Source organism: Crinia signifera, chromosome 2 (genome assembly GCF_055691185.1).
Source record: "Crinia signifera chromosome 2, ASM5569118v1, whole genome shotgun sequence".
NCBI classification, from domain to species: Eukaryota; Metazoa; Chordata; class Amphibia; order Anura; family Myobatrachidae; genus Crinia; species Crinia signifera.
Window position 1 is genome coordinate 257,892,652 of NC_139218.1, and position 21,391 is coordinate 257,914,042.

At 39.4% G+C, this 21,391-nt stretch overlaps 1 protein-coding gene across 13 annotated transcripts in view; it reads left to right on the forward strand.

Moving 5' to 3' along the window:
• The window catches only part of DMD (dystrophin), a 1,973,025-nt gene that overhangs the window by 1,933,710 nt on the left and 17,924 nt on the right, over nt 1-21,391 (forward strand). For 11 of the 13 annotated variants that reach the window (XM_083174338.1, XM_083174342.1, XM_083174336.1 and 8 more), the window contains 6 exons: nt 399-464; nt 3,841-3,906; nt 6,417-6,575; nt 7,805-8,048; nt 9,177-9,300; nt 19,063-19,155. In XM_083174338.1, coding sequence (XP_083030464.1) covers nt 399-464; nt 3,841-3,906; nt 6,417-6,575; nt 7,805-8,048; nt 9,177-9,300; nt 19,063-19,155 — 752 coding nt within the window. The remainder of the gene's footprint in view (nt 1-398; nt 465-3,840; nt 3,907-6,416; nt 6,576-7,804; nt 8,049-9,176; nt 9,301-19,062; nt 19,156-21,391) is intronic. The other 2 variants (XM_083174337.1, XM_083174339.1) reach the window with 1 other exon arrangement.

The following is a 21,391-nucleotide window of genomic DNA, read 5'->3' on the forward strand; positions in this document are numbered from 1 at the left end:
GGATCTTGTTATGGCAAACCTTGCGCAAGTATTAGCTTTTTTAAACTTGCTTAAACATCATTTCCAGTGTTCGGGTAGTTCATTTGTTTAAACTACAAGCTCATTGAACTCGCCGAAATGTACGATTTCTCAGAAGTGACAATGACATTTTCCTGTTTCATAGAAAGGAAAGTGTGAAGTGAGAAATACAGTAATTGGAAAAATTTGACATTTATATACTTTTTTGGCAGCACTTCCATTCCAAATTGATGGCACATTATATACTGAGCATACATAGTGTCCAGCTCATATATATATTATTAATGTTACTTTACAAAAAGCAGTCCATGACACCAATGAAGCTCAAGCACCTTTCTTAATGTGAAGATTGAATTGTGTTTAAATTCTTCTTTCCGCAGCCCTGCCTCCTCTCCCCAGCTATCACACGATGACACTCACTCACGAATTGAACATTATGCTAGCAGGTATGACTCTATGGCACAAGCATCCAAACATATCATATGGACTTGTAGCATTAAGCTTATTCCATCAGTAGAGTCATCCGTACTCTGCAATGATTTGTTGATTTTTTTTTTTTCCTTCCCCTATCTGTCAGTCTACCATTAAACCTCTATCTATCTAGCCTTTCATGCCTGTTATTCAGCAGGGCCTGAGAAATGAAGCGGTAAAACATATGCAATTTAAATCCACATTCTCTCTTCAACTAGAAACTTTCAGATTGCTCCTACTGTATATACAGTAAATGTGCAACATTTTTTTCAATAATACAGAAATTTTAACACTTTTTTTTTCATTCTCCTTTTTTTCATATTAATTATAGCAAAAGTTACATTTTATTTTTTTAAAGCATATATCATGAGATAGTAGACTTTGATATATAAAAAACATTTCTATACAGAACATAAATCACCAGAAAATTAAATTCCTTAATGATAACACTTAGTACAAGTTTTTTATTATGTACATATGTATTCAATTTCCAATACCACTATACTATAAAATTCCTTTCTCTTCTATCCACCTACTCAGCTGGGTTATACTGTTAACCTACAGTATACTACATCAGTAATTCTATTGATCTGAATGTTAAACATTCATTTTGGTGCATTAACTCTATAATTTTCTATTTTTACCTCTTATACGATTGGAATGTTTGACTCTTGCATGCTCATGCATTTTGGCTTCAGTGTTTTGTGTACTTATGTAAAGCTAATATGTGAATGTATTTTGTAGATGCTCCTGCTATTGTAAGCTGATGTATGGACCTAAAAAAATGTCTTGCCCATTAACCCAAGATATTTAATGGAGTCTGTGCCAAGATTTCTATTACAGTTTAATTGTGCATGAGAAACGCACTCTACTAAAGTACCTCGTAGAGCGTAGACTGAGGTTTTGTAGATAGTACATTATGTTCTTGGTATAGAGCAGTCTCTGGGACATGTTCATGTGGAGTAATGGTAGGAAGGAGCTCACTTTTAGGACCTCTTGTTGGCATATATGAGGCTGTTTTTAAAATGGCTAGAGAGCCGAGTAACTTGTTACTCTGCTACCACAATGTTCACCTTTCTACATGAAACTTTCTAAGGAACTGGATTGTGAACTGCAACTTACAATTGCAATGTTTTTTTTTTTTTTGTTCTTGTAGTGCCGAGCAATTAAAGCTTAGGGAGAGCTGCATTATCAAATGTATCTGTAAACAATATGTCACTGTAGCATAAAAAGACATACCACAGGGGTGCTAGAGAACGTAATCCTGTGCAAATGTTCTCTAAAATGTCATGCCAGTATCTCATTAATTGTACATAACTGCACAGTATATGAATAATTGAGACATCTACGGAACAAGCGAGGCTGGTGTGTATATCTACAGTATATTGCACCATCCCTTATTGGACCTACTCATTCCTACTTTTATATTCTTCAAAATAGTTATTTCTATTTGCTTGTACAATACAGCTTTATACAAATTAAGCATTATAAGCTTAATACTACCTCAACCTCCTGCCACCATAACAATTATTTTATGGGTAAAATAAGCCCTAATTTAACAGACTTGGAGCAGAAAAAGAAACTGCCTGCTCCTGTAAAAATATGGTAATAGGTACCAGATATTAGCTTAGTATTTAACTGTGATGAATGACGCCTGTGTGACCTGACCCAAAGTACTCCTAAAGCGCTGACAATTGTAAATCTTGTTATCTATATGGAACATTGAACAAACAATATTATAGGACACCTTCTTTAAGCAGCGCATTGTGGTTTTATTTTTTATTTACATAATTTGCATTATATGGAAAACCCCCACTGTGTATCCATTTGCCACATACAGTATATATGAAGTAAATCTAGGCAAATCCTCCAAATATGGCCACATTGCACTGACAGAAAATGGCCGCTTCATCTGGATGACTGGTCACTTTGAATAGAGTTCAGCTGGCCATGCGCTCATCCATTACCAAGATTTCGTTCCAACCAGTCAGATCTGCTAATACATCTGTAGATGTATGGCCAGCTTTCTACAGTTCTACAGGCACTGCATCCTTCTCTCAAAGAAGTAATTGCTTTTGCTGATCATTTCTGTATCAACTGCATCACTGTAATTGGAGAAATATGTTTTTTTTTATGGTGCACTAATAGACATTAAGAAGGCTTTGATAAGTTTACTTACATTAGAATGTTGCAAATAATGATTTAAAACACTGCAACAATTGACTTTATCTTCCTATCAGTAAAAATAGTAGTTTTTTTTTCAATTGTTATTAATTCCCATTACACATCCTTGCATTTTGACACCTTTCTATGCCATGCCCACATGTAGAGGTGTGTGCTGGGTCTAGATGACCTGTAATTCTTCTGAGTGTTGGGGAAACTACAAGTTAAAGCATCCCCTACCATCTATTAGTTATGTGGCAAAGCATGCTGGGACTTCAAGATGCACAACACCTGGAGAGCCATAGTTTGCTCTTATTTATTTAGGCATCTTAACTAAATCATCATTTCTTGTCCGTTCTATTTTCAGAGCTGAACATAGTAGAGAACATTTGGGTTGTGGAGTACACAAAATAATTCACGGTTAAATGTTTTCATTTTTAATTTTGAATAGAGCTTGCCATATGCAGATATGACCTGATAGATCAGTATGGTCACACATGATGAGAAAGAAATGGTGTAAGCCACAGTGTGTTTGGGAGAGTCCTGTTGGTCTTGCAAGGCAATGCTTTATTTGCCATTTTTTTCTACTGTAAACTTTACTAAACTTTTAGTGAGAATACATTGTCAACCTGGCATTGTAAGTATGCATCAGTTCTGCTACCAACATAGGTTTTTTGACGACATATTATATCCCTACCGATTCTTAATGTAGCAACTACCAAATACACAAGGTAATCAGGTTAAACTTTAACTATATAACATATATATTATCTTGGAGTATACAAGGGAGAATACTGTACAGTCATACAAGCAACACATTGAAGTTATGGCAGAATCAGTGGGTGGAGTATTGAAATACTTTTCATAATAAGGAGCATAATATTTGTGTATATTAGACCTGTTATCAGCCTCCTCTAAGTGAGCAGACAACAGATAAATACATGTTAGAAACGAATATATAATAATGAAAACTAAATACAAAGTACACCACCTATGCTGGACTGGAAAAATATAATTTGTTTCTAATACTGAGAAATATTTGAAATAAGTAAAAGCTGGGGAACCCCATGTCGGTGAGATCATCGAGCTCTCAATGTTCTTGCTACAGTGAATATAGTAAGCGTGCTTTGTCATAGCTGAGACTTTTATAACTGGTAACCATGATGTACATCTGTAATGTCTCCACAGGCTAGCCGAAATGGAAAACAGCAATGGATCCTATCTAAATGATAGCATTTCTCCCAATGAAAGCATGTATGTATTCTGTTTATAGCACTTCCTGGTTACCATGCTGTCTTGTATGATCTATTAAATATGTATTTATCACCATGTTGTTTTTTTTATTTTTTCTGTAGATTTCGTTAGGTATTGTAGGTATAGTCAGTACACAAATGGTCTTCAAAATTGTTGGGTTAGATTTAACATCTATGTTAATGTACTAGAAGTATTGTAAATTAAGTACGCTGCATTTATAGTAAAGTGACCATGTCACTTTAATGAAAGAGCGCTGGATAATAGTGTTCATCGGAAATGGTACAATCCAGTGGCTTTTTCCCCAATCTCATTGTCAGGCAAATATTCAATTGCAAACAAATTAGCCTAGCAAATTGCAATTCTGTACAATCTCAGGATAAAAGACCCCTATGAAAATTCATAATGAAGTATGAATTCCAAATACATAAATGAAGGTTTTATATGAACATGGGCAATCTGACTTGGAATTGACACCTTTATTCTTTGAGGTGACCTCCGTTCTTAATTCTCTGATGCAGGTGACCGGGATTAGGTTGCTCTTTGTAGTATATTATGTTTATAGGCAGACCATGTATCTCGGGTTTTACTTTTTACGTAAACCAGAGTTGTTCTATTACCAGCATAAATCAATGACTCTTTGGTGCAAGTGATTATCCTAGTAAATTACCCATTAAAAGCCATAATAACAGTTAAATATGCATCTCTAGTACTTGTCCACCTCAATTTTTTTTTTTAGCACAAATGTTTATATTTAATGTTTTCAGAATTTTTAAGAGCGCTTCTTAACCCTTTCAGTGCCAACATCTCTGTGAGAGATATGCAAAATATTGGCAAAAAATTCCAGCATTGCTTACATTTGTTATATCTATGTAAATAAAAAATGTTTAGAAAAAGATTAGATTTTCTATATGAGGTAAACATTACGGGGGAAATTTACTAAAGGAAATTTGTAAAAAAAATAGGTGTATTTGCATCCAGAAATACACTTATTTTTTACATTTACTATCCCAAAAATACGGCAATTCGAATTTGTATTGATGTGCTATCAATACGAATACGAATTGCCGTATTTTCGGGATAGTAAATGTCAAAAATAAGTGTATTTCTGGATATAAATACACCTATTTTTTTACAAATTTCCTTTAGTAAATTTCCCCCTACATGTCATTATTAGAAATAAAAATGTTTGCTAGGCAATTTTCACACCAATTTTGACAAATTCACTTGGCACTCAAAGGGTTGATAATCTTGTGCCTTTTGTGATCTAGATTAATCTCCCATGCTTGCCTATTTGCAGGACAGGTTTGGAAGGTGATAAGACTAATAGCAATTGACATATTGCTCTATTTCACTATAGACTGAAACTAATGCAAATACAATAATTTTGATAACAGAAGATAAATGATTGTGGTATCTAATGATTTGCCCTTTATTATTGAAAAATGAAAACTGCTACAGTAACTGTATGTGGTTACCCGTATAGCATACATCTGACAGGAGAATGCTGCGTTTTAACATGCCAACTGGGGGTTTGTTTTGTCTGTTTAGGAACATTTCCTTTGTTGCTGGCACATTTAAACTCCCGCCACTGTGATAGAATGTGAAATATCTTCATTTGTGTTTATGTGATATACACCAAAATTATGTTATCAGATATGTCAGTAAAAGGGCCCCACCTTGTCTCCTTCGGAGGGATTAATAAATCCCGCCGTGATGATTTTTCTTTTCAACTTTCTCACATGAGCGTGATGAGCTTTTTTCAAGTTTATGGTCCTAAATTAAACTTTGGCGTGCCAAGTGAATTTGTCAAAATATGTGTGAAAGTTACCAAGCAGATATTTTTATGCATCATGATGGCCTGTAATGTTTGCCTTATGTAGGACATAGAATTTTTTTTTTTTACGCAACATTTTTATTCTAATTAATAGTTATTTAGTTAGTGTGAGCGACGCTAGCATTTTGAGCTGATATTTTGAACCTCTCACAGATGTTTAAGAAGGAACGAGATCACATTTCCATTGTTTAACTTTTTCTGTATAATTTTGTGTTAAGGGTTAGTGGTAATTTTTCTTTAACAATATAGAGTTTTATATAGTACTTGCAGTACAGAAGCAAAACTTAGACAATATATTTTAATGTTTTTCAAAATACTTTATTAAAAAACTACCAGCTGTATAAAATACATGCAATCCAAGTAAGGTACAATAATTAAACCGTTACAGGTATATAAAAAGAACAAAATTGCATAGGTAAGATATATTTTAAACAATTGCAAACATGCTTCTACCTCTCCATTCTCTTTTCTGTTCTGCAGTCTAGCAAACATACTTGAAATAATTTGGTTTGCCTTGTATCATTACCAGTTTTGTGTAGCTGAGCAAATTACATAGCAGTGGACGTAATCCCTAGATCCTGTGTCCTACGCAATTGCCTCTTCATTCTTCCCCTGCAATGACATGATGTAGCTGTAGGAGTGTAATATATGAATATACTTGTTCTTTATTCTGCAGAGATGATGAACATTTACTTATCCAGCACTACTGCCAAAGCTTGAACCAGGAGTCCCCTCTAAGCCAACCTCGAAGCCCTGCCCAGATATTGATTTCCTTGGAGAGCGAAGAGCGAGGAGAACTTGAGAGAATCCTTGCTGACTTGGAAGAGGAAAATAGGTTAGTCTAGTATTCATAATATCATTATGTTCAGGTTCTCTGTTATACTTCTGTACAATCTCATGAATGCAAGGCTGATCTGATGTCTAATAACCTGCTTTTTTTAATACTGTATGAAATTTTAACCATGGAGTCCTATTTTTCCCAATAACCCTCTATTCTCATGTGGTGATTTTATGTTAGAGTTACAGAAGCCACATAGCAAGGGCTAGACTTGCAAATTATAGCATATGTAACTTTACAACGGTGATGTAGATTTCCTCATAATTAAACCTCATCATCATTCCCCATGACCTAACGCCTATATCTACTTGTACCCTGAGTCACCTGCAAGACACAATGCACATAGATTTTGCATACATATTCGTCTATTGATGTATTTAACCTATCTGTGAAGATTTCTTTCTGGGTGGTAACTGGGCGGTTACCATGCGGTCACACGGAACGCTGCTGTCTTGTATGGATGTGTCGGCTAACTTCCGTGTTCATTCAAAATGTGTGAGCAGAGATGGGTCATTTGTTTCAAACAGCTGTTTTGCACCTGGCTGGGGACTGGTGTAAGCTCAGATACCAATTATGAGGGCAGAAAATGTTAAGGGGTGTACACTCAAGGCCAATCCAGTGGCCACCGGGACCCAGCTGGGTGCCTGCTTCTGGTGGCAAGGAGAGAGGGATGGTGTTGGGGGTGGGGGGGAGCAGCAAGGCTCTTTTTCTGAGATAGTAGATATAGGCTGTGGTGCACAGTCTATTTTTACTTTCCATTCCAATGCCGAGGGGCCACGCATCAGGATCGAATCGCAATCGAGTATCTAAACATGGTGTGATTGACTGTTTGCTATGTGAATTTGACTATACACAGCATAAAACAGCGGATATGATCGGCTTCCACATGGAGCTGTGTATGTTACAACTTTTGATTTCATTTTGTAATATTTCACTTTGGCTTAATTTATTTGTTACTATGTCCTGTTCTTACTTATAAATAATATGCAGTCTACAATACAGTAAGTATAAACAGCTATATTTTCCATGTATATTCCATGAAATACTATAGATTACATAGCTGGGTTTATTTGCTTTAACCACGAGTTAAAAAATAAACTAGTTAATTCTGTATGCAAAATAAATTTCCTTGACCATTTCATGCATACAAATCTTGATTATCTATTTGTGCAAGTAGCAGCTCATGCCTGACGGCTTTCTGTTGCTTTTTTTTTTTTTCGCTAAAGAAATTTGCAGTCTGAATATGATAGATTGAAGGAGCAGCATGATCACAAGGGATTATCCCCACTGCCCTCTCCTCCAGAAATGATGCCAGCGTCCCCACAGAGCCCGCGCGATGCAGAGCTCATCGCAGAAGCCAAGTTACTGCGCCAGCACAAGGGGCGCCTGGAAGCCAGAATGCAGATACTGGAAGATCACAACAAGCAATTAGAGTCACAATTGCATCGGCTTAGACAATTGCTAGAGCAGGTATGTCACAGACCTCTTTAATCTGCAGCTGAGTATAGATGTAGCCAGTGTCTAAAGGGAATGTGGAAGTCATAGGCCAAGCATTTTAAAATGTAATAGAATAAAAATATTAATTTTAAAATAAGTTCTAGTTACTAAAAAGCAGTCTGAGCTTGGGGCAATTTAAAGAGAGTTAGAAAAAAGGATTACATGTTTAAAAAATTCCCTTACCAGCCTTTTTTTTTAAATTTTTAGATACCTGCTCCTTAAGGGACTGATGGGGTGGCTCTGTGCCTGCGTTTGGCCCGATATGCATGTGCAGGGCAAGTGTGCGAATGCCTTCGGCGACTATAACAGTAGCCAAGGCATTCACACAGAAGGGGGTAGGCAGAGGGAGGACCGGAGGACTGGCGCATGGGTATGCCCCGAAAAACGTCCCTATGCACAGGGCGGGCGGCTGACGTCACATGACCAGCCACTATCTGTGGGGGGGGGGGGGCTTTCGTTTGCCTAGCGGGCGGTGTTCAGCAGCTTAGCGAGCCGTAGTGTATCAGGCTGTATATGCTATCATTGTTTATATTTTGGATAGTTTTGGTAAATGATATGTTAAATGTATGAACCTATATCCAGACAGGAGTGGGACCAGGAAAGAGAGCGAAAAATAAACACTTACTTTCTTCCAGCTTAGACTGTTCACCAACTGAGCTAGGATAATACTCTTCATTAAAATCTCATTCTCTTGCCAATATCCGCTCTTTACCAAAATAATAAAGAACTCTGTGCCAATGAATAAGTGATTGTGGCTGGTTTACTTTGGGACTTGTTGCCTGGTCTAATCGCTGCACATGGCTCCAGAACAGTAACTGCCTGCCTTGCTTTGCTGATCTCTCAGAACCAGCCTCTGTTGCAAAATTAAGTCACAACAGCTTGTGGCTCATTCCAGGCATATTGGGAAATATCTGAGAAAATCCCCAAATTCTTTCTGCTTTTGTTGTTCCAAACAGCACATGCTGTAGTCACTAAAGGGATGCATTCCTGACACATGTTGAACTTGACACTAGGTGTCTAGGTTGAAAATCATTGATTATCTGCCTGTGGATTCCTGTAAGTTGAAACCTTTTTTTTTCCTCTCGTCTACTTGTGTTTTAGCCGCAAGCTGAGGCAAAGGTGAATGGTACAACATTTTCCTCTCCTACTCCCTCGCTGCAGAGATCAGAGAGCAACCAGCCAATGTTGCTTCGTGTTGTTGGCAGCCAAACATCGGAATCCATGGGTAAGAATTTCAGCTGCAGAACATCCTGTTTCTTACTACTAGCAAAATATCACATTCCATTATCAGATTTGATGTTCTCTTACAGGTTCCTGGTAATGTACAACAAATGAATCACCAAGTGAAGGATTTAATATATACTGTATTAAAATTGGAGGATTCCCCTTAGGTGGTGGTGCTGTATAAATTAATCAAGTTCTTGCTTAGGGTTATGCATAAAACTGCTGGCCTGGGTTTCTGGCTGACCCTACGTTTACCATGAGCAAATGTTGTATCTTCAGTGATATTCACTGATCAACTTGCTGATGTTTAATGAGGAAGACTGCCTGTCGGCATGCCGGTGTAATAAGAAGAGCGCATGATTTGCAGATGTACATTTTTCCTCTTCCATTGCGAACTCAATGCATGGCTCTAAATCCATTATATTCTGTTGAGAACTTCACTGGGAGGGATACTATGGTACAGTAGCTCAGTGAGCAATTAGGACAGTGGACCTCTTCCCCCTCTTTTAATAACATTGTTAATCAATTCACTAATTAGCATACATCTGTGAAACTCTGTAATATACAAAGAGGTTTTACATTAAATAGATACAAAATTCAAACAATTAACATTGCTATGATAGCAGCGTATGTGTCTTGATTGAAGAGACTAGTAGTATAAGATCTAAAAAAGGAGTAAACATAATGGCCCTTATTCTGGTTCATTCACAAAGGCAAATTCCTTCTCAAATGGACAAAACCATGTGCACTGCAATTGGGGGGGGCAGATGTAGCTTGTGCAAAGAGAGTTAGATTTGGGTGGGGATTTACTTCAAAGTGAGATCTATATTGCAGTGTAAAAATAAAGCAGTCAGTATTTTCCCTGCACAGAAACAATAACATCTCTCTGCACATGTTACCCATGGTTTGTCCATTTAAGAAAGAATTTGCCTTTGGGAATGAACCAGAATATGGGTCAATGTGTAACGCATTGATGGCAAAATAAAGTCTATGGGCGGGATGCTGTAACAACTGCCCCCCGACTCCGCCGCACATCGCCGGCTACTGCACACCTAATTATCGCATATGTTGTAAAATATGCGATAATTATGGCAAAGAACAGCTCTTGCGTTAAGAGCTGTCCTTTGCGATCTTGCCAGCAATGTGCTGCGGGTCCCAGCGGCTCCCCCCTCCCTTCCTTACCAGGGGCTGCTGCTGCCAGGTTGCCTCTCCTCCTCCTCTCTGCAACCGGAAGAGGATACAGTGCAGGGAGGAGGTCACAGGTCCAGGCAGCACACGCTATGCTGCCTGGACACAGCAGGTGAGGGGGGGTGTCGGCACGAGGCGGCGGGGGTCCGTTTGGGGCGGCTTGGGTCGCGTTAAGAAACCCATAGGCTTCTATACTGGCGATACCCCTCGCAGCGAAAACCCGCACCGCTGCATATCAAAATGCTGTAAAAACCCAGATAACGGGGTTTTTACCGCATAGTTGCTTTACAGAATCTCCCCCTATACCAGTGGTTCCCAAACTGTGCGCCTAGGCTCCCTGGGGTGCCTCGGAGCACTTGCAGGGCTGCCTCGGTTTGGTGGTCCAGAACCGATTCAAATTATTTATGGTCAATGTAATAGGCAAAACCAGAGCTTGTGGCTTCCAGTTTTAAAATATGTGGATAAACAGAAGTGAATCCTGTCCCTCACCACATAACTGGACCGAAGGATGAAATATAAGCTTAACTTATTTCATTTAAAATTGTTTTCTGAAATTCTCGGTAGCAAACTTTGCACCTAGGGGTGCAGTGACAAATATTCTGATAATCTAGGATGCCGTGATGCAAAAAAGTTTGGGAACCACTGGTCTATGCAATGAACATGAAAAATGTTCATCCTGAGTTTCAAACCTATAACCTTTATGGTTTGCAGGCAATTCTACCCACCACACAGTCTTATTCACCAACAAGAAGGTTTTCTCGTAGGGAGAAAATTAGTGTAATTAGGGCTGTAAAATTGTTTGTTTTTTTTCCCCCCTATTCATCGGTACACTATGTCTATGATGGTGTCTCTGGGCGTAATAGATCTTTGTTATTTAAAAAAAATATGTACGGGTGATAAATAGAACTCTTCTTAAACCAAAAATGGGTTGGGATCATTTGGTCTACAGCATGATGGTCGACATGGGAAAAGGTCGACATGGTTCTAGGTTGAAAGGTCATTAGCTTGACAGATCGTTAGTTTGACAGGTCATTAGTTCGACAATGTTGACAGTCAAAAGTTCGACATGGCGTTTTTCACAGTTTTTTTACCTGAATGTCAACATAGTCGACACAAACAGTTTCAAGTGCACTGCATCCCCTCGCATCGCTCGCTGTGCTCGCCATGCGTCGGGCAAGGTGCCTCGCTGCGCTCGGCACACTATTTTATTTTCCCACCGCTCCCTAGTGGATGGTAGGGCATGAAATACCGCCTGTCGGGACATGTTGGCTCAAAAAAACAGTGAAAAACCCCATGTCGACCTTTTGACTGTAGACCTAGACATTGTCGAACTAATGACCTTTCGCCCTAGAACCATGTCGACCTAACTGTGTCGACCCAATGACTGTCGACCATCATGCTGTAGACCAAATGACCGTATCCCCCAGAAATGTGGTCTTGATCATCATACGCCCATAAGCAATAATATAAAGTGGAAAAAAAGTAACTTACCTTGCATGCACCGTTATTCTGGACTGGTAGGTAGCCGGTGGGAGGCTGCAGGTCACTGACAGTGTCTGGATGGGGGGATGTTTTGTTCATCTTTTCACCTACAGTACTAACATGGAAGGTCCCTTGTTCAAAAGAGTTTCAGTTCTTTCCATTTAAACAGTTTGCTCCCATACAGGTTATTTTCTGGTGATCCACATACTGCGAAAAACTGAGGAAGTGCAGGGATGGAAAAAGATTTGGTATTCTAGCTTTCATTAAATCCGAGGCATCCACTTATCAAGAAAGTTTAGGAAAAAAGTATTTGCCAATTTCTCTAAGCTAATGCTCTACTGCTGAGGAGGGCTGTGTGTCATTATTTTTTATCCCACTGCTATTGGATAAAAACAGTATACTGTATAGAATGATCTAGAACTTGTAATCCTCAGTTTCACCAGATAAGCTTTTTTCTATGATCTAAAATGTACCTGCGTTATGTGGGTTCTTTTCATTACCAAAATTTGTTGAGTGTATTACAGCATGTCCTTTTTCTCTGATTCTCAGGGTTAAAATACTGATTATTGCTATTGTAGGCCATAAATAAGTTGGAAGTGGCTTTCAGATAGTATTTAAACGTTCTAGCCCTGATTGCAATGAATAATCCCTAAGCACATAATCATGTCATGACTACAGAATATAGTTTGAAATTCCCTGTGGTAACATTCTATAATCAATAGCCTGAATCATTATTTCTATGGCAACAAGGGATGTATTCAGATTTTTTTTAAATGCAAGCAAAGTCATCTTCAATATTATCCGGAGCCTTCACAAAGTATTGATTTCTAATGTAATTGAAGATAAAGATGTGAGTTTGTCTAAATATTTGATATCTTAATATGCGAGTACTTATCCATGTGTACACTCATTTGTATTGCACAGAAATGGAAGGCATATTTTATAAACCCTCGGATAGAACATGACATCTCATCTGTTTGTGTGTATTTAATCTGCAGATGACTCTCAAAAACAGAACCAAAATTCAGAAACCAGTTTAGGTTTTTTATATTATGTTTAAATTGATGCAATCTCTACGTCAACAAAAGTGATCCTGTATTATGCAATAATATACATCCAAGCAAAGTCTATACTAAGTAATTAATAGCATAAATGTCTGATACTCAGTGTCAGCTGAGGCTGCTTTTGCTGCTAAATGAATGTGACAAATTTACTAGATAAACACCAACACTTTGCTGTTTCCCGGTCATTCATTATACCAGAATGACCTCCATTCCTCTACATATTGTACCATAATGCCCCGTACACACTATACGATATAGGGCATTGCCATTATCGCTAACAAAAATGGAGGTGCCGCAAAACTTAACTACTCACCTGTAAACACCTATTGCTATAGTTAACTATATCGTGACTTCAGAGACCCCTGCCAAACATGCAGTCACTGACAATAATGTCATATTTGACTGCAAGTTCAGAAGATAGGGGTTATCTGTTAATGGTCCCACAGTAGCGTGCATCGTTATTTAGTGGGTACACACTGAACAACATGTATAGTATTATCGTTAACAATATTATTGTGGATATGCTTAACTAATATCGGACACTGTGTATACGCATCTTTACTTACATGGTTCCTGGTTTGTGCTAATTATTTCCTTTAAACTAAATACAAGGCGCTTGCTGCACAGGAACTGGCAAGTGCCACAAACAGATTTCAAGTAGAACACAGTGCGGCACAGTCAATGGGATATATTCAATTCTGATTAGGCAAGCTATGATGGCGAGCAGTGCATATTGCTCGCTGTCATAGTCCACCCTCAGTATTCAAATGGCCCCCTACACTCGCCATTTCCACCTTGCTATTTCTAAAAAGCGAGGTGGAAACTGCATGTGCGGCCGTCAAAACGGCGTGGCTTGCAGTTATATGCAGCACCCCCCGAAACATGTAATATGGAGAGTGGCCTGCAAGGGGGTTAAAGGAGGGCTTGTTTTCGGCGATCCTTGCCAAAAACAAGCCATCCTCGCCATAAAAACCCCCTCGACAGCCATAAATCCGATCGTTCTGTCATCCTACTCAACCACAGCATGCAGCACTGCCACATGTGTAGGCAGCCACATAAACGAGCATGTGTGGGTTCCTTCATGCCAAGGGGGTCCCACTGAACAGGACCCACTTAAACGCTATTTGTGGTTCTAGCCTTACACAGTTCCGGAAGAGTGTACATTGTCCCAAAAATTAAAGAATAAAAGGCTTGTATAGACTATGAAATGAGTTATTTCTGATGCTTAGTAACTATTTTTGGCAGTTGTCTCCCTATACATAGATATAAGTGTTTTTTAAGTCCATTTTCCAAACTCTGCCTTCACAGTACAGGTTTTCAAGGCTATTCATGCTTGCGTCCAAATAGCTAAATCAAATTTACTTGAAGTGCTAATTAAGTCACCTTTGCTCAAACATGGATATTTTTAAAACATGAACTGTATTGGTAGAGTTTGTGAAACTCTGGTTAAAGTGGCTCTTAAAAATCACATGATGGTCTATGTGTAATGTTGCAAGGTTACTTTGTTTTTGAAAATATGCCAAGCTATATTTTTGCCAACAGAATTACATATATGACATGTTACTGATTTAATATGCTATTTCAGACTAGGTCAGTGGAAGTGCTAAAATGTGCCTTACACCACTGAAAGTCCAACATTGATTTGTCCTTGTTTAGCTGCCAGCGTACGTAGAGCCCTGTTAACATTATGTTCTAAGCTATGACTAAAACATTTAGCAAAATTACAGCACTGATTAAGCAAACTGCTTTAAAGTCACGTTGCACTACACCGTGTAATTTTTAATCAATATGACATAAGAATTGTATCTTAAAGTCTTAATGCACATTTTTATTTAGTACAACAAAGTTTAAGTGCTAATTATTCTATAATTTTTTTTTTCCATTTTTTTTTTATTGGAAAATGCACTCTTATAAATATTGAGAATTCATTATCACGTGCTATAAAAAATGGGTGGAGTGAATGAAAGAAATTTGGCAAGGGGGTATAGAAAAATGAAACGGGAAAGGGGGAGGAAACAGGGAGGAGCCCGCAGGCTCTCCGGTACATGAAGGGATAGATGTGTTATCATAAATCCATGCACTACAGGCTGTTACACATCGCGTGAGCTCTGTGCAGAGAGTCTTTGAGTGAGTGGAACTGTTTGTTGCAATAAGTGTGTATATGATGCACAAGCAACTTTTGTCTTTATTCTGTGTGTTACTGCAAGTGTATCTGCATGCCAAATGCTTCCATACAGTGTTTTACTGGAAAACACTGTAACAGTATTTAATATGCAGATACATATCATTTCACTCAGCAGAAACTGCTTGTGCGTTCTATGTGCACGTTTTGCGGACAAGAAGCTCTGGAATGGAAAAATTCACATGTAAGGACGCTTTGCTCTACCAAGGCATGGCATGCATGGGAGTCCTGTTTAACGTGCAAGAAGGCTTTGTAAACCTGATGTAAATTATACAAATTTACAATGTGGTTAGCATTGCAAATTTTACAAAAATACATAGTCACACAAAAAAATACCGTAATACATAAAGCAGGAATGCAGAACCTCATATTAGGACATGTTAGACTCTAAAATATCACACTAGGAAAAGGGAAGAACGAATCTGGTATAAAATCACAAAGGCAACTTTTTCAGCTAGCAGGTGAAGGCCTAGAGGACCAACTTATCCCAATAAACTACCTTTACTTAACTCAATATTCATGGCATCCAAACCACTTCATTAATAGATTGGATGCTGACGAGGGGTAGGGACACCCAGCAGTCTAACATTTACAGGGGGCTTATACCTTAATGTAAACCCAGACGATATTGTCATGTGGTCCAATTAAATAATTTGAGAAAAAATGATTCATTAAAATTTTACGTTTATTCATATTCTTGTTAAAAAGAGGGGGGATGTGTATTACATCTCCTCTCCAAAAACAAAATATTTTGTCTTGGAGAGGAGATGTAATACACATTCCCCTTTTTTTAACGAGAATATGAATAAACGTTAAATTTTAATGAATCATTTTTTCTCAAATTAGTTTAATGGACCACATGACAATTCCCAGTGTGCACCCAGGAAACCTCTAATCTTCCTCTCTCCCATTGTATATGTACATATATTTAGAGAAGGGGGGTAGCACCACATCTGCTTAAGCTATAATAACACCACACATAAATAGTGCGATAAATAAGAAAAATAATATATACAAGCGAAAGGGAATAACGTGATCCATACAAAGGAGCAGTGCAGAATCAGGGCAGCCGAGAGGTATGTCGGGCCCGGTAAAATTTTGGTACGTGGCCTAATTACAAAGGTGTGTCACCTCCACGATTAGACCACGCCCCCCAAAATGTTTGGGGGAGGGTGTGAAAAAAAGTATTCTAGTGGAGGGGGGAGTGTTATTGTCCCCCCTCCCTCAGCAGCAGCAGACACCTACAGCTGTAGGTGTCTGCTGCTCGGGAGGGATGGAGGGGAAGGGGGGTTGGACCAGGGCCCCTGCCGGGCCCCTCCAGCAAGCCTGGGCCCGGGTAATTAGTACACCCCCCCCCCTCTCGGCTGTCCTGTGCGGAATAAACAAACACTTCCTCCTAAACCCAGACGATATACCTGGCAGCATATCATATCAAGCTTACACATCCAATCAATGTATTTATTATTTATTTATTAACAGTTTCTTATATAGCGCAGCATATTCCGTTGCGCTTTACAATAGCAGACAGTGATACAACAAAACAGGGTATTTACAGACAGTCAAAATGTAGGAGGGCCCTGCTCGCAAGCTTACAATCTATAGGGAAATAGGCACTGATACATAAGGATATATACTGTATTCTTTATTGCATCGATTCCACCAGAATGCAAGGTTCTATGACTGGTTCTGGAATTTGATAAGCTTGCCTGAAGAGATGAGTCTTCAGGGAACGCTTATAGGTTTGGAGACTGGAGGAGAGTCTTATTGTGCTTGGGAGGGCATTCCACAGAGTGGGTGCAGCCCGAAGAAAGTCCTGCAGTCGGGAATGGGAACGGGTAATGAGTGTGGATGAGAGACGCAGATCTTGGGAGGAGCGTAGAGGTCGTGTTGGATGATGTAACAAAGGATGGATTGACTACACTGTACAGCTCTGCACGCAATAATCTCAGGTTGACCCTGCAGTGAGGCCCACCAAATGATCACATGTGGATGTGGGGCACGCGGACTGAGTGTACACACTGCCCGTTCCTGACAAAATTGTAATTTTGATATGGTCAGAAAAGGTGCGTACACACGTACGATATATCGCTCAATGCCCCCTTTTCATCGGTGACCAGAGATGGTCGCTGATGAAAAGAAACCTCTGCCAGGGGTGCCGCAGAGGTAATCAGCTGGTCGCAGGAGCAAGCTCCTGCGACCAGAGATTAGAATGGGGCAGAAAATGGGAGCGCGCACCCGACGATTTATCGCCGGGGCACACTCCCATCACTAGCAATATGGTCGCCAGCGACCATATTGCCCACGATATTCGCAAACATCGCTGCCGTGTTTACACGGCTTAAAACAAATCGGGCAGATATCCCTGCAATGTGTACCCTGCAATATTCTGAGCCACTGCCAATGATTAGCGATTCATGCTTTAGTTGCCACTACTTTATGGCCCATGATGTACCTATAATTAATGGTAATATTGCCGCTATAAATCTAGTAAAGGACCTAGAATAACAACCACCCAAGTTCCTTGGATGACCAACTTATACTGTAAACACCTTTATGGTGCGTACAATGGCATTGTTAAGTGCAGATACACTTAGCGATGCCTGTGGGCATCAGCAACAATCCATTAAGATCAGTTAACAATTGTTCCCTCATCTGTACATGCACAGAGCACGCTTAGTGAGAGTGCTTTGACAATAGCGTACACACTGGGCTATATAATGGAGCGATAATACTCAGAAGGGTCAAAATGAGCAATATCTCTCATTTATGGAGTTTCTCAGAGTTTGGTTACCAGAGCGGGAAACCATGCAAGTTTATTAATGATTCATTTATAACAGATGCAAATCTCTCCAGAAAATGCTGTTGCAGGGTGGTTGCAGAGTGACACGGAGCCCAATAGTATGCTTTGTAACCAGTGCCCTTATGCATGTTTAATGTTGTTCTCGTGTACTTTCTTCTGTACAATCCACTGTACTGGTGGTGAGCAACGTGCAGAAATGTTAGCATTTACATTTTAAAATGTATGTGGGAGCAGCACCATTTACTCTTTATTTTTAATGTTTCAGTGTTATGGTGTGAATTACATACAGTATGCCTGAAAAAGTTTCAAAAAGGCCTGTCTGTCAAGTTCTAATTCAGTATTAAAGCTAGTAAAAAATTGAAAGCAATGTAACTGAAAAAGCATTCAAGACTAACTTTGGAGGTTTAGGGAAATATTTTATTATCCACGGTAATTTACCGCAAACAAATTGACCCCCTGGCACTATCTAGTTAACCTCGAAAGTAACGGCCATTGGGCATTTTTGTTTGGGATCCCAACAGGCTGCGAAAAAAAATGCCTTATAAAAAGCCACTTTTCTCCAATTCAGAAGCGCAAAACTATATAGGTCCATCAGTTTATCACGGATTCAATCTGGTAAATAAAATAGTCGGAGTTGAGAAAGGTTCAGAATTGTATCCAATTTTGGCCGTATTGTTAAAGCTGCAATCATTTACAAGGTAACATCGGGTGAAAAATACGCCCATTTTGAGGCGCAATCTAGGACTGCTGGCAACTCGGACAGCTGTTATGTCAGCGACAGTTTGGTTAATTTATATTATTCCCCTATTTGTGCAATCAGGACCCAAACCTGGACAATGCAATAGAACTGGAATGTTTCTGCATTGTTACTAGAAACTTCATTAGTATCACTTGATGGGTCATCCTGGTCAGCAGGCCTAAGTTGTTACTTTGTATATTAAGTTAGCATGTATGTAGTATCTATGCTAGATTTAGTTACAATGAATCATGTCTACTGGTGCCCATATAAAAAAAATGTAATTAGTCCCCTATTTTGTTTTTCTTTAGGTGAGGATGACCTCCTCAGTCCCCCCCATAACACAAGCACAGGATTAGAGGAAGTCATGGAGCAGCTTAACAACTCCTTCCCAACTGCAAGAGGTAAGAATTACAAACAAAATGATTCGGGTGACATCCTATTATCTATGTTTAATCATGTTCCTAGTTTATGTAGGTTTGCTACAGATGTGTCCACATGCATCTAGCTTCATGGTTTGACTAGGTAGCATGGAGCTGCTTTTTGTGCAATTTTTTCTATCAAGTTGCATCTCATTCATATGTTGGTGTTTTCCAGGAAATAAGTGTAATACATTTACTATGTAGATAGAGCTGCTATCCCACACAGAATATAGGCATGCCACATATTATTTTAATCAGTAAGGTCTGCTTGTGAGTCTTATTATCATAGTGATTATAAGCCTATCATTACCAGAGCTGTACGGGAACACATGCCACGCATTTTGTGATGCATGGCGTATTAAGGAAAGGTGTACAGATGGAGCCTGCCTCTTCCATCCAGGGGCTGGTGGTCGGATCGCGTGCGCGCATCCCCTGCGTACGTCAGAAAACTGGGCGCCCTGTTAGGAATGTTAGCATCAAATGACAAACGTTGACATACACTGGATTTGTAAAATAGATTTTCCATGTTACGCTCCTAAAGTGGAAATGACCATCATGCAATGGATGTGACTATCGTTTTAGCCAGTGTTAAGCAAATCTCTAACAAAATCAATAGCATCCATGTTTAATAATTAGGCCTCATTTCTCACACCACCATGATATTAGGTTTATAGTATGGACATTTAATAGACTTGTTTCGCTCCAACATTTTCAGACCCAAAATGAATGGTATTTACCTCAACATTTAATAATTTCTATCCATATTTCATAAAAATGTATCCACCCACTGAACTCATTACGCCACAATAGTTTATCAGCCTATGCCCTTACCCAAGTTATATTAAGATCCCTACCTTGCTGCACACTGATGCCCCTTTCAGACCGCACTTAAAAACCGGTATTTTGCCGTTTTTTGACCATTTTAAATTTTGGCATCAAAATCGGGTCTGAAACGGTATTTAGGACCCAGCCAATGAGCTGGGTCCTAAATTCAGCGCAGTGAATATTTAATGAGCGCTCATTAAATATTCATAGCACTGGAGCCCCCCCGCGCGCGTTAACATCCCCCGACTCCCTCCCCCCTCCTTTACGAAATACAGTTTTTTTTTAAACAGGTTTTCCTATGGGGCAGCCATTTTCCGAAAGTCACTTTTTTTTTTAAATAAGCACAGCCGTCCATACTGCCGGGATCCGCAATTAAGGAGGTACCGGCTGCACAGGGGGGGGGGGGGGGTTCTTAACACATTGGGGGGGTTTCTTAAACACATTGGGGGGGGTGGTGGGGATGTTAACCTGCGGGGGGGGGGGGGGTGTCTGACGACCGCACTGCAGACTGCACTGGCTTTGACCCGGTATTTGGAAAGTTTCCAAAAACGGCACTTAAACGGTAATATACCGTTTAAGAGATGCGGTGTGAAAGGGGTTTTACCTGGCAGACCCGTTTTTGGAAACGTTTTCAAATACAGGGTCAAAGCCAGTTATGCGGTCTGAAAGCAGCATTACTTTCTTCCATCCAATGCTTTACCTTTCAGTCGCATGCTTGGGAAGGCCTGCCTGCATCCTAGATGCAAAGTGACATCAGCAGAGTACACTAAAGGTATATACACACACTGGCCGATTTTTATATTGGTTGTTCAATTGAACAACAATTTATTGATGGACCATCGGCCAGTGTGTGCCAGCGATATATCTGAATGGTGTCATTCAGATATATTGTGTTGGATGTGCAACACAGCTGATGCCCCACATATCTAAAGATATATTGGCGCATCATGTTATATGTACGAGTGATCTGCCAACCGCCAGTCCAGCAGATGCGCTGCCCATTTTTTTTATGTCAATCCCGACGGATCGGGTAGTGTGTATGGAGGGCACGCTGCCCAATCCGTCTGTAGATATATCTGCAGATCAATTGATCTGCAGATATATCTTCTAGTGTATACCCAGAGAAAGAAGAAGGGTGGGGAGGTATACAGATATGTATATATTAGTGATCCACAGCCTCATGCTATAAAAAACGCGTAAAGGACCTGCCTGTCGGTTCATCACAACCATTTCCTTGCTGGATGTATGCTTTGAGGCAGCTAGAAACCCCCCTATAGGTGTACCTACTAGTGTACATTTCAGAATGCAAATTGTATTTAATGGACTTTGTTTTACTTGTTTAAATGATTATATTTGCTTGTAATATTACAGTGATGGCTAACCTTGACACTCC